The sequence below is a fragment of the Malus sylvestris genome, chromosome 9 (assembly GCF_916048215.2).
Source record: "Malus sylvestris chromosome 9, drMalSylv7.2, whole genome shotgun sequence".
Lineage (NCBI taxonomy): Eukaryota > Viridiplantae > Streptophyta > Magnoliopsida > Rosales > Rosaceae > Malus > Malus sylvestris.
The window spans coordinates 20555088-20569930 of NC_062268.1; the positions used below are offsets into that span (position 1 = coordinate 20555088).

General features: G+C 38.4%; 1 protein-coding gene across 2 annotated transcripts; it reads right to left on the bottom strand.

Moving 5' to 3' along the window:
• Positions 1 to 5159: 5159 nt before the first annotated feature.
• On the bottom strand, positions 5160 to 9842 carry LOC126634048 (MAR-binding filament-like protein 1-1). Of its 2 annotated transcripts, none has more exons than XM_050304535.1 (4): positions 9409 to 9842; positions 7902 to 7942; positions 7638 to 7778; positions 5160 to 7259 (listed from the first exon to the last, which is right to left on the bottom strand). In XM_050304535.1, the coding sequence occupies exons 1-4, from the start codon at positions 9686 to 9688 to the stop codon at positions 5556 to 5558; spliced, it is 2166 nt and encodes a 721-aa protein (XP_050160492.1). In that variant the 5' UTR covers positions 9689 to 9842; the 3' UTR covers positions 5160 to 5555. The 2 variants fall into 2 exon arrangements, with proteins under 2 accessions (XP_050160492.1, XP_050160491.1); XM_050304534.1 differs by having other exon boundaries at positions 7902 to 7945.
• Positions 9843 to 14843: the final 5001 nt, after the last annotated feature.

Consider the following 14843-nt stretch of genomic DNA (forward strand, 5'->3'; position numbering starts at 1 on the left):
GCTTCAGTTAGGGTTTGGCCGTGCGTGGGGGAGCGTTTGGCCATGCCTTGGCCGGCGCGTGGAGGTTGAAATTTTTTTCTAAAAATATGGGGATGTTCCTGAGGTTGAGTAGGTCATGGTGGTATATTCAAATACCCCATTTGAGCTTTGTATGAGAAGTTATTTCCTAGTTTTGTATATGTGCTTTAAATAACGTTTATTTAGTTATTTTACATATAGGTGAGACCTATCCTGAGGACGAGCGCCATCAATCGAGGCTCGGGGGATAGGACCCTTCGACATATCAGTGAGTGGGCTTTTGGTTTTCCGTATATACCTATATACTTGAGATTTTTCCCAAAAATTGAAATTGAATGATTATGCGTTTTGAAATGCCATGCAAAGTATCTGCCTATTTTATTGATGCATTAGTAGTTGCATATAATTATGATTGGTGCTGCGGACGCACAAGTAAGTACCAGGTAAGTTCATAAATTAAAGATATGAGGTTACTTCAGTTATGTGAGATATGATGTGATGTATTGAAAGCTCATAAACCTGCACCCCGGTGTTAGTGCTCCCGCCCAAAGTTAGGGCACAATCCTTCACGTGATGTTCACCTCCCGCACCATATGCTCACCTTGGATCCAAGTTAGGTGCACAGGCTTGTCGTACATACCACTTTAGGTGGTTCCGACTCGTAGGTGACCTGCGATTATTCGCATAACCTTCACGTGATCGTAGCACTAGAGCATATTTACTTTACACCTAGTCTTGTCATACAAACCACTTTAGGTGGTTCTAACTCATGTGCAGGATTTGATTTGATATGATTGAGATTGGTTATGAGCTATATATTCAGCAATGCAGTTTGAGTTAGAAAGATTTGGCTGATGCGATATTTGACATTGATTTATTTTGCCTGGATTACTTATAGCATTGCATTGAGATACTTTGGCATGGTATACTTCCATGGATTTTCATCTTGAGTATGATTTCTTATACATCTTATTATTATTATTATTATTTTCTGGGAAATTATACAAGTTTTACAACGAAGGGTTAGAACTTTTGATAAATGAAATGATTTTGGAAAAGCTTTGTTTTTGCCCACTCACACTTTCTGTTTTGCGCCCCTCCAGGTTTTAGGTAGTCGTGCTTTGGTGGATTACGACGATTTCAACAGTGGTTCTAACAGAGCATCATAAATGTAGGATCACCCTTGGGTGTTCTATAATTAGTACTTATCTGCTTGATTGCACTTAGACTATTTATGCTTTGATGTTATTTCACACCTAATCTCGTTCTAGCACTTTATCTTAGCTAGTACTGCTAGTAGTTTGGTTTTCATCCATTCGCATTTCCCTTATATTTCTATTTCTTCCGCACTGTGCACATGGCTATGTCACCCTCACGTGATGGCCAGCATGCCTCGATCTAGGTCGGGATGTGTCATATATCTCTTCAACCATTGCTCTTTTCTCTCTTCAAGAAATATTGGTTCCATTTAATTTTTCAATTCAATTTTTCAAATGAATGAATAAACTTGTGGATCTACTACCTCTACCCAGTTTACCATCCCATTCCCATTCCTAGTCGGACAATTATAGTTCCCATCTAATTTTAATTATTTGTTAGACGGGTATAATTCTCTTCTTTTTTCCCTTTTCAAGTTAAATGTGCCTTGAAATTGGATTGAAGGATGTTCTTGCTGCTTTATAGTATATGATATTCAAATCAAACACGATTTATTTCACCAATTTAAGATGAGTTTCAAATCAAACAAATTCTGAATTAGAAGACCTTTGCCTTGCTTCTCTCCCCCCCCCCCCCCCCCAGAAATTCTATTGTTTTATTTCAATCTCTGTTAACGAAAAAAAATTCTATCAAAAATTCAAATTTGTAAAATGAAAAAAAATAATACAAGAACTGGATTTTGCAAATGAAAATTTATCGAACACACCTACGACTTAGTAAACCAAAAGATGAATTAGTGAAATTTTGTAAACAATGTCATTTATCGAAAACGAGTTGAATTGATTCTACAAAAATGGTCGAGGACGGGTTGAACTGTTGCAAAAATGGTCGACGATGGGTACTGATTCTAAAAAAATGTCGATGACAGGTTGAATTGATTCTGCAAAAATGGTTGAGGATGGATTGAATTGATTTTGTAGAAACGTTGAACTGATTAAGCAAAAATGGTTGATGACAAGTTGAACTGATTCTGCAAAAGCAGTCGATGACGGGATGAACTGATTCTGTAAAAATGGTCGAGGACGGGTTGAACTAATTCAGTAAAACTGATCGACGATGGGTTGAACTAATTCTGCAAAAACGGTCGAGGACAAGTTGAACTGATTCTGCACAAACGGTCAAGGACAGGTTGAACTGATTTTGCAAAAATTGTCAATAATAAGTTGAATTGCAGGAGGAAGGGTTGAATTGATTCTACAAAAAAGGTCGAAAATGGGTTGAACTGATTCTGCAAAAATAACCGAGGATGGGTTGGACTAATTTTAGTAATAAATGATACAAACTGATTCTACATATAGTTTCAAAACTGATTCTGTAGAAATAGTTAAAGATGGGTTAAGCTTATGGCACATTAATTTTGTTGGAGTTATGAAGGCTAAGTTCTATTATTAGCCCTAAAGCCTTAAAGGTATGGCTGATACTTTAAAACATTGTTTTTTACAAGAGATAATCTTGAAGTGGGAACGAAACTCCCATGAAAAAATGTATAATAACTTAAATAAGTATGGTGGCATAATGTTTAGTTTATTTATGTTTTTTCATTTGATTAATCAAATAAGTAAAATCTTTTGTAAACTAGAAAATCTTTTCACTTGGTAGCTCGTTCTTCATCTTCTTCTTCCTCCTCCTTTCTTCTCTTCCTTTCTCCCCATAATCCCCACCTCCCACTATTTGATTTGCCTTTCTGGACCAACCCATTTTTGTCCTCGACCCTAAAAATGGGCAAGTGGACGTAGTCCCAACGGTCGACGTCTTCCAGAAGCTTGAAAGACAGGACCTTGTTGTCCACCTCCACGTCAAACTCGTACGCCATCGAATGCCCCACCTGCGCGTCCCTCAAATCGAACCCTGACACCTTCAGATCCTCCACTTGAAACCTTCACACTTGGTTTTAAGAAGACAAAACCCAGAAAATTTGAAGCCAGCCCTAGATTTGCTAAAATCATCGTTGCTTTGGCGATTTAGGAAATCAACGCTATCCAACAGCCTAGCAACAACCGCCATGGAAATGCAGCGGTGTAGTTCCGGGCACCACGCAGACCGCCAATAATGGTAGGTGCTTGGTGTGGAGTGGTATCAATGAGTGCTTTCTGATTGTTTTGAACATTATGTTAGATCTGGGGGGTGATAATCGGGTTATTAGGGATGGTAGGAGGTGACGTCGGCGACGGCCATGGAAAGAGAGGGATGAAGGGATGGAGGGAGGGTTGGGTGGCGCAGAGAAGGGTCAGGAGGGAAGGTTGGGTGGGAGCGTGGGTGAGGGTAGGCGAGGCCCAGATTTTTTTTTAAAAAAATTATTATTTGACAGTGGATGATAAATGATGATGAATGCAGAAGAGATGGGTGGAGGTTGCAGAGGAGATGAGGGAGGGTGGGGGTTGCAAAGGAAAGAACGAAGTGAAAGGGTTAGGGGAAGGTATGAGCTTGATGATGGAGGTGTGGTGGCTGCGGTAGAGGGTGGAGAGTCAGTTTTTTGAGTTCTGCGGCAAAAAGCTTGACGCGAAACTTGCGCTGGAAAACAACGGCATCTTTTCCGCGGAGTTTGCAGCACCAAGAGAGGGTGAAGGTGGAAGGATGTTCGAATGAGGAAGAGGCGGCGAAAGTTGGATTGGTGGATTGAGCGGATCGCTGGGTGTGTGGGGTGTGGCAAGGGGTGAAGACTGGATGGGTGACGACGACTGACATTTAGGATTTGCACATATGGGTGGAGGTTGAGCGGCGGCGAGGTGGAGTAATGGCGCATAGGTAGGGTTTCGGAAATGGGTTGGTCTAGAAAGGAAAATTGGTTGGTGGGAGGTGGGGATTCTGGGGAGAAAGGAAGAGAAGAAAGGAAGAAGAAGAAGAAGAAGAGAGAGAAAAAAAATCCACATCACCTCTGAAGAGAAGAAAGAAAGAAAGAAAAAAAAAAAGCATGTGGACCCTTAATGACACATGGCGCCCAGTTATTGTCCACATGGGTGCCACGTCATCACTTAACAGGAGACTTAACAGTTTGACTAACGGATGTATGAGACTGTCCCAAAATTTACACTTTAGGTATGACTCTGTGACGAAAAAAGCTTGATGTACTAAATGTTGAAAACCACGAAACATGAGGGTAGTAAACAGAGATTTACCCTTTTTTTAATAGCATTTTGTACTACTTTGTGCCACAGCAACTCCAACCTTAGTTTTATCTTCCACTCGAAGGGATCACTCTGTGTCGTCTGCATGCTTTTATTTTTTATTTTATTTTATGAAACATTTTTAGTTAAATTATAACTTTTTACATCGAAAATCCATGGTACTTGAGTTTGTCCATCGTAAATTATTTTGGTCATTCCGTTAAAAATTGTTAATATCTTCATTAGGTAAAGGAGTTAGTTTGATAAAAATACCCTAAAGAAGGTGGTCACATGGTTGTTCACGAAATGACTAAAATGATTTGTAGTGGACAAACTCATAGATCCACTTCCATCTATTTTCATTGTCAAATGACCAAAATAAGAAGTTACGCTAGTCTCAAAGACCATTTTAGTAAAAGGAAAAACAAAAAAAAAAAAAAACCTTTTTGTGAATTACCTACAGTTCAGTTTATTCACCACCCACTTTATTCTCACATGATTCAATTTGTGGATGTAATTCTTTCCATTGGATTTTAATTCCGTATCTCCACAATCACAATGCAGCAGAAATAGTTTGTAAATTTTCTGGGGTTTGAGGCATTGAGCTGCCTGGTCTAGGCATAAATGTAGGACCTTAATAGAACGGACAATCAGAGACATGAGTGAATTAGACTACAACTCTTTTTCTGAGTGTGCTGTGCAGTCACTGACTGACTGCATGAAGAATTTGAATTGGTGCCGGAGTACTGATACATTTATTTCCAACAATGTCAAATTAGGAAAAACGAAAACAAACAATCGTGCATTGGATGAGTAGGGTTGTGTAGGGATTTTCAAGTTAAACACGGATAATCCGAGAACCTCGTCCTCAAGTACAATCTATTCATACAGATAGTCAAGTAGAGATGCAGAAACTTGTAAGAACATATTGAATATTGAATCTTCTATAAATCCACTGAACTCCACGATCGATACTATACACTGAACATGTGTGTACAAGGGAATCACATTCGGACTCAAGATCTGTGTTACATACAAATCATTTTCACTTCTCCCTCAGCATCCTACTTGTATAATGCATTTGATATCGGGGAAAATTTTTGAAGTCCAAGAGGAAGAGAGCCAAAGAACAACTGGCTTCAAAGGATGATGGTATAGGAAGACTCAAAATAATCGGGAAAAGAAGATTACCGCAATTAAAATAGTTCACTATCTTTACTCGGCAGCCTTTTTCCTCCTACCACCACGTCTTGGAGTAACAGTGACAGGCTCTTCAGCCTCTTCTGGTGGTTGCTGATTATTTACAAGATCTTTTGACGAATTTATTTGACTTCTTAGCCGCAATATTTCACCCTTGGCAGATGCCAATTCCTCTTCCAATTTTTTGCTTCTCTTCTCCAGACCCTCCCTTTCCTCGCCTAGTCTCATGACAAGATTATGGACATCTTCCATGCTTTCTCGGGCCTCTTTGGACGCAATCTTATGCTCTGTTAGGGAATTGTAAACCACCTCTTTCTCATCTTCAAGGCTAGAAATTAGAGAATTAGCCCTCTCTAAATCTTGGGAAAGCACCATTGCATTTCGGTTCATCTCATCCAGTGCTTTGGTAGCCTCTTCCAGGTCTGTTTCAAGAGATTTCCGAGACTCCTTGTCCTTCGAAATCTGTTTCTCCAAAGCTTTAACTTCTTTTTTCAAAGAAGAAACTAGCTCCTTTTCTTCTTTTAGATCACTTGAAGCTCTTTCAGCTTTTTTGTAAACATCAACCAACTCCTCCTGCAGGCTATCACGTTTTTCTGCAACAACTGTTAGTTCATGGGACAGAACTTGCAGCTCCTCATTTGTCTTCTTCAGAAGTTCTTTTGCTGCAGAAAGCTCACCAGCAACCGCATCACCACTTAACGTAGCCTCATCAAGGGTTCTCTGCAGTGATTCCGTAACTCCAGTAAACTTGGCCCGAACTCTAGAGATCTCAGCTTCAAGTTCCATGTAAAAAGTTTTTGACTGTTTTAATTGATTTTCCAGATTGGAAGCTTCACTTCTTGATTTTGCAAGAGCTTCCTGAGTGCTCTGGAGTTCATGTTTCAAATTCGTTTCAATTTCCAGTTCTCTATCCAGAAGTTCCTTCAAGTTTTCCTTCTCTCGGGTCAAATCAGCAATTAATTCTTTGTTTCTACTCATGCCACTCAGAGCAAGTTCAAGCTTTTCCTTTAGCCGCTGAAATTTCTCTTCCCTTTCTCCCAAAAGCTTAGCATCCAAATCCGCCTTTCTACAGGAGGATGTTTTCAGATTATTGTATTCCTCCTGAATAGCATCAAACTCCCTCTTCGAATCATCTAATTCAGAAGTTAAAGAACTAACTGTTGCATTCAGTTCATCGAGAGAGGAATTTTTCAATTCTAATTCCTTTTGATTTTTCAGGAGTTCATCTTTCAACATTTGACTATCTAAAAGTGCATTCTTTAGTTCATCCCTCCTTTGATTGTAGGTAGCTTTCAAGTCCCTCAACTCCAAATCTTTTTCGGCAAGAGAAGAGCCAAGACTTCGGACATTGTTTTCTTTATCCTTGATTTCTGAATTGAGCAAATCAATCCTTCCCTGTAGGACTTCAATTGAGTTTTGCTTTTCCTTCAAATTCTCTTCAAGTACTACCTTATCTTCTCCGGCCTTTGAAAGGTTGGTTTTAATACTGTCAATTTGAGTTTTAAGCTCCTCAATCAATTTCTTTTCACCATTTAACTCCTTTCCTAAGCTTGCAATTGTACTTTTTGCCAAACTCAGTTGGCTTGTTAAAGAATTCTGCTCTTCCTTTGCCTTTGCAAGTTGCTTGCTACGTTCTTCCTGTTCACCTAGTAACTTGGATTCATAGCACTTCCCCAATGAAACAATAGCAGCTTCCTTTTCTTTCAGCTTGGTCTTCATCTGTGCATTTTCAACCAAAGTAAATGTGGGTTAAATCAAACAAAGCATCTAAAAGTATTTTTATGAACAGAACCCAAAAGTAAAGGAGTATGATCTTTCGAGCTCAGAGACTCATACATTAACGGGTAGGGCTTAGTATGCATTTCTATAAAATAGAGAAACCAGGTAAGAAAAAGGGACCGCCAGAGTGGGGATTGTTTTCAAGGAAGCATTTAAGAACACAAGATTGGGAAACAAGTTAAAAGACGCATTACATTTTTTTGTACATTTTGAAGTTCCTTTTCAAAGAGACTAGACTCCAGTCAGCATCTATGGTATGTCTGTGTTGTCTCAGCATGTAAAGAAAAGCATTTTCTGTGGTATTGAATAGAGACTTACAGATTCGACTATGGCATCAGTGGCTTTCTTTTCTGACCGAGTCAATGCATAGAGCGCACCAAGGACACCAGAACTGAAAATACCAATGCCATTCAGGAGAGACAAAACAGGATTTGGAGCTGCATTTGTTTGAGGTGCTTCCTGTTCAATGAATAACTCACTTTAGAAAATTAAGCCTTATAACAAACAAGTAACAAAATAAAAAGGAAAGATATTATATACAGATTTTTTTAGGGAGTCTAGTAGACATTCGTAACTTCGTACCTCTGTGTTTTTACTCCCCTCTGGTGTCTTTAGCTCACTTTCTTCTAAAAAAAAGGGAAATAAAGGAACTAATGCATAAACCGCATGAAATGAGATGGAAACTTGTTACAAAAGATAATAATTTATAGTAACACCAGTCCATGTTAAGAAAAGAACTAAAAATGCAGCACATTGTAAGAATCTTCGTAAAAAGAATATATAAAGAGAAGGTTTAGTAAATACCCTAAACTACCCTTGAAATATTATTGCCTAATTAATAGGATCCGCACATATATCCTAACTCTGCACATTTAAAGGATATGAGCTGTGTTTTGTGGAACTCTACTTAAATTCTGCTTGTCTGCATCCTTTTCCCTTAGCTTGGTTGGCAAAATGATGAACAAAGAAACTAAAAATCCAACATGACTTTGGTTGGCAAAATGATGAACAAAGAAACTAAAACTCCAACATGACAATCCATACCAATCCACATATTGCAGATGCTCGACATGAAAGGTGTCTTTTAGGCCCATTAATGCTCCACTTAGTATTCAAATATTAAAGAAAATGGACTAAATTTTGGGATATCATCGATTTCTCACTTAAAATTACCTGGATGACTTGGGGCAGGACTTGTGCTGTGCCTGGCTAATCTGCTAAACTACACAAATTCTGCTGCTATTTTGAGTTGCTAAAAGAAGAAACTGACTCGCAGAACAGCTGATCCGACAATAAATTTAAGTAGCTGGCCTGGCATTAAGTTTAACTAACAAACTAAACAAGCTTAAAACAACCTAAAACATGTCAGATTTTCTCTTTAGTCCTGATTAAGCATTCAAAGTCACGAATGATGGGTAGAACTTACCCCTACAAAACCATCTTGTAAGGGAAGGGTGTCCAAGGGCTTATAAACTATCCAACGATACACTATTTGTTTCAAACTTTCAATATGGGGCATTTTGGACGAGACAATCCATAACACTTATGCACCATACATCCTCGTTTACCTGTGTTTCTGCACTCATCTACCATCCTAAACCCTAAACCCCAAAACAACCATACAAATTACAATCACTTATGTTTACAAGTAGAAACTTCCCACTTGATAAAGTGCAAAGGCAATACACCATAACCATTCTAGAATCTAGAATTGCCTAATCACAATCAGATTTTTTATCTTTATTGGCAATAGCACCCCTTAAACTAAAACTGCATTATCAAAACCCCTAATCCATTTACAGAATCTTGAGTCAACACTCACCAGTCACTTCAAACAGAAAAAGAATATCCTTTTGTAAAGAATAAGAAGAACCCATTCAAATTCTAATAAGTTTCTCAAAAGACTATTTGCAACAAACCCAAATCTTTAAAATGGCAAACAAGTAACAAACCCAATAAGCTTTTTGCCTTAAAACTTCGATTACAGCGAAAATTTTCCATTTTCCATTTCCCAAAAGTTTCATGATCTCCAATCCCACCCACCAAGAAGAAAGAAACCAATTTGAATCACAATGACAGTTCAACTTACTAGTGGCCAAGCCTTCAAGAGCAGTGGCCCTGAGCTGCAAGAGTGGAAGAACTGAAATACCCACAAATAGAATAGCCCTCCTCATGCTACACACACCGTCGTTCGAGTCCTCCTGGCGCAGGGACGCCATTGGTACCACCGTCCTTCTCCTCCTGGTCTCTGCACTCCCAGAGGTGGAACACAGGAAAATGGGGTGAGAAGAAGAACAAGAAGAAGAGGGGAAAGGAGAGATGGAGAGGGGAGAGTGCAAAAAGCAAGAGCTCCCCATCAGAAAGCCCATTGCTTTTGTTTCTTGATTGATTGATTTGTTTGCCTCTGGCCTGGTTGGGATTAAGGGGATAGTGTGTTGAGCACTCAGGCAGAACTTTTGCTCTTTTTTTTTTTCAGTTTTTCGGTTTCAGTTGGCGTCTCTATGGCTGATGGTGAAATATACACAAACCATCCAACTTCCATGTTCGTTTCCTCTTTTTCGAAGGATAAGCTGAATAAACCATTTTTTAGATCAACTTTGTAAATTAAGTGACATGTTATTAATATGAAATAAGTACATTAATTAACAATGAAATAATAATATAATCATTAACAATCACATCATATTGGTTTACAAAATTCGATTTAAATAGATGATTTCTCTAACATTACTCATTTTTAATTATATTATCCTTTTTCTAATATCAAACAATAATTTTTAATTAGGCTTAAATGTTATAATGGTCCATGTGTTTAAGTCATTATGTCAATTTAGTTCATATGCTTTCAATTTGGCCAATTGGTCCTTGTTTTTATCTCTGTTAGTCAATTAAGGATATTTCTATTTAATTTCTGTACATAATTTATAAATTATTATAAAAGGAGCTTTATATATTGAGACAAAAACTTTTACTATATTTCAAGGAACTCTATTAGTTTTTAAACATGTCAAGGAGGGACAAAAACATAAAAACAACTAAAGCCCAGCCCAAAAATATGAAAATAATGTTTTAAAATGCCAATCATACATCTAAAGCTTTAGGGCTATTAATAGAATTCAGCCCTCATAACTCCAACAAAATTAATGAGCCATAACCTTAACTCATCTTTGACTATTTCTGCATAATTAGCTTTGAAACTATATGCATAATCAACTTTGAAACTATATGCATAATCAGTTTGTATCCTTTATTACTAGAATCAATTCAACTCATCCTTAACCATTTTTGTAGAATCAGCTCAATCATTGATCGACCATTCTTGCATAATCAATTCAACATGTCATCGACTATTTTTGTAGAATCAGTTCAATCAGTCCTTGACCATTTTTCAGAATCAGTTCAACCATTTTTGTAGAATCAATTCAACCCTTCCTCTTGCAATTCAACCCATCCTTGACCATTTTTACAAAATCAATTCAACCCGTCATCAACCGTTTTTGCAAAATTAGTTTAACCTGCCCTCGACCGTTTTTGCAGAATCAGTTCAACGCAGTTCAATCCATCCTCGACCATTTTTTGCTAAATTAGTTCAACCCATCCTCGACCATTTTTGCAGAATCAGTTCAACATTTTTGCATAATCAGTTCATCTTGTCATCGACCGTTTTTGCAGAATCAGTTCAACCCGTCCTCGACCATTTTTGTTGAATCAGTTCAACATTTCTACAAAATCAATTCAACCCGTCCTTGACCCTTTTTGCAGAATCAAATCAACCCATCTTCGACCTTTTTTTAGAATCAGTACCCATGTTCGACCTTTTTTTAGAATCAGTACCCATCTTTGACCATTTTTGTAGCAGTGTAACATGTCCTCGACCTTTTTTGTAGAATCAGTTCAACTCGTCTTCAATAAATAACAATGTTTACAAAATTTCACTAATTCATCTTTTGGTTTATTAAGTCGTAGGTGTGTTCGATAAATTTTCATTTGCAAAATCCAGTTCTTGTATTATTTTTTTTCATGTTACAAATTCGAATTTTTGATAGAATTTTTTCGTTAATAAGGATTGAAATAAAATAGTAGAATTTTGGGGGAGAGAAGCAAGGCAAAGGTCTTCTAATTCAGAATTTGTTTGATTTGAAACTCATCTTAAATTGGTCAATGGAAGGTTGTATGTGATAAATTGTGTTTGATTTGAATATCATATATTATAAAGCAGCAATAACATCCTTCAATCCAATTTCAAGGCACATTTAACTTGAAAAGGGAAAAAAGAAGGGAATTATACCCGTATGACAAATAATTAAAACTAGATGGGAACTTTAATTGTCCAACTAGGAATGGGAATGGGATGGTAAACTGGGTAGAGGTCATAGATCCACGAGTTCATTCATTCATTTGAATAATTAAATTGAATAATTAAATGGAACCAATATTTCTTGAAGAGAGAAAAGGAAAGAGATATAAGTGTGAAAAAGACTTTTCCAGTATAAAGGGTAATTTTGTAACTTACACTCTAGAGAAAAAAAAAAGGCAATGATATCATTTTTCACATGTATTAACTTTTGTCTCTCTTTGAAATGTTTAAAAAGTGTTGTCTCAATATACAATTAAGTATTAAAAATATACTCTATGTGTAATTTTTCCAAAAAAAAAAAAGCATGTGGGACCTAGGCTTGCAACATGTCAACAGCTATCTGGCAACTAGTGTAGACTCGCGTTGCCAGAGGAAGTGGATGAGCTACATCAACAACACTCAAAGCCAACAACTGGAAGAAGCATGCAAGCTTTCGCATGGGTGGGCTCCCTTTCCCACTCAAAGTTGTCCCTATGTAGTCCTCAAATGTGAGGAAAATTTTAAGAACTTAGGCCAGTCCTTCTATTATAAAGATTGGAGCTCCACCCCATCAGAAGTCATAAAGTCCCTAAATTTAAAAACATACAGATGTAATGGTGGTAGGATTCCATTGGAGATGCTCTTACAACAAGAATGTTGATGTGGTTGAATTCAAAGTCAATACACGGTCATGTGAAAATGTTACAACACACGACAATATATGATTAACTTTAGATACATGCACACTAACAATAGTGTTGATGCACAAAATCCGTGAGGACTTTGGTACAACAGAAAATGTTAAGTTTGTGACCTTCACTAGATTGCTCCGGTCATTAGTATGAATAAGTATGTAAATGGATAGGGACAAGGAAGCAAACACAAGATGTACGTGGTTCACCCAGATTGGCTACGTCCACGGATTATAGGAGTTCTCATTAATTGTGAAGGGTTTACACAAGTACATAAGTTCAAGCTCTCCTTTAGTGAGTACTAGTGAATGATTTAGTACAAATGACATTAGGAAATATTGTGAGAGAATGATCTCTATTTATAGAAGAGAGTTTCTAGTTTCATTCTGACATTGACACGTGTCGTGTTGTGATTGGCTTATGATGTTAACACGTGTCGCGCTATGATTGGCTTCTGATGTCGACACGTGTCACGCTGTGATTGGCCTCCTGGTTGGAGGGAAACTTTTATGGGTCATTGACGATATAACGTTGACCGGTGCTCAGTAGTTTTGGGATTGGTCAAGTATGGTACAAACAGTGCTCCCCTAAGTTCCCGAGTGAGGGAGGCTCCTCGGTTGGGGACTTGCAAGATCCAAGCCATTGAGTAATCACGAAACTTCTAAGTACTGAAGTGTGGTATCATTTTCACTTGCCTTATCTGTCTCATATGTAGATGTGGCATCTTCTCTAGAAGTACTTTTCCTCCATCCAGGGATGGTATCTTTAACCGATGAAGATGCACAAGGTAATGTATCAATTTCACTTGAAGCTTACTTGTAGTTTCGGGCTTGGTCAAGTGCGATACAAAACCCTATAGTAGGAGTCCCCCAAGTCGCCGAGCTAGGAGATTTGCTGAAAGAGGTAACAGACAAGGTAAGCAATCAGACTTCCAAGCAAGCAACCTAGATCGGAGGTTCGACTTCGGCTTCCGGTTGATTGTGTTGTAAACAGCAACAAGGATAAGGAGAAGCAAATGGAGAAGAGATGATATGAGATACTTGTGCTTTTGAAGAAGTAACTTTCCACAGGCTTATTCTTGAACTGGGCTGAAGGGTTTTTTGGTTTCCTCCAGAGTATAAGGCCGACTCAAGAATTGGAGGGTCAAAACAAATCCATCAAATTAAGAGTGCGTTCGACCTTGATGATATGGGATACTTTTGCTGTTGACGAAGTAATAGATGAATCGGCAAGTGTTCTGTTGCGCTTATCTCCACATGCTTCCTTGTATCCTTCTCACTTGCCCTAGCTGTTCCTCAGGTAGATGTGGTATCTTTTCTGGAAGCATAAGATGTTGAAGATGAGTACTCAAGAGCAATGCCAGGTAAGTAATTAGGCAAAGAGTTCTAAGTGCTGACTGATTGCTCTCTTTCTCCTTGTCTTGCAGGTAAGAACAAGGCCAAAGGAAAAGACAGGGAAAAAGCATGATATGGGATACTCTTGCTTTTAACCTTGATGATATGAGATACTCTTGCTCTGGTGTGGCTTGTTTGCAGAGGTATTATCGGGAGGAAAAGAAGCTGAGTATTTCGTGAGACTCTGCTGAGAGTGCCCTATCGGATGTGAAGAAAAGTTGAGCATTTTTTTTTATTTGAAGGTCTGCCTGGCTATGGAGGATGGAGGTCGACATATATAGGAGTCTCCCTAACAACAAGTAGCAGTGCTATTCATTTACCCTTCTCGGTCATACCAATGTAGTGGGAACTGCAAGCTTCACGTGTTTTAACTTTGTCAAAGCACTTTGAAAAAATGGTCTGTGGTATCTGGAAAGCTGATGTTGCATGTGAAGATTGCAGACAAGCTTTATCCAAAGAAATCTGGCTCTCAAAGTTCGGAGAGCGGTGCATCTTCGGTTTTCAAACAAGCAATCTTGTCGGGGATCTGGCTCTCGAGATTCAGAGAACGGTGCCTCTTTGATTTTTGAGAAAGCAATCATGTTGGGAGTCTGACTCTTGAGATTCGGAAAGCAGTGTCTTTTCGATTTTTGAGAAAGTAATCCTGTTGGGAGTCTGACTCTTGAGATTCGGAGAGCAATGTCTCTTCGATTTTTGAGAAAGTAATTATGTTGGGAGTCTTGCTCTCGAGGTTTGGAGGGCGGTGCCTCTTCGATTTTTGAGCACGTAATCCTGTTGGGAGTCTGGCTCTCGAGATGGGGAGAGTGATGCCTCTTCGATTTTTTGAGAAAGCAATCCTATTTGGAGTCTGACTCTCGATATTCGGATAGCAGTGTCTTTTTGATTTTTGAGAAAGTAATCAAGGTGGGAGTTTGGCTCTCAAGATTCGGAGAGCAGTGTCTCTTCGATTTTTAAGAAAGTAATCCTGTTAGGAGTCTGGCTCTCGAGATTCGGAGAGCGGTGCCTCTTCAATTTTTGAGCAAGCAATCTTGTTGTAGTGTTTTCTCGAATGTGAGTAAAGGTTGGGCATTTTTGCTAGTTTTCCTTACCATGAAGCACGGAG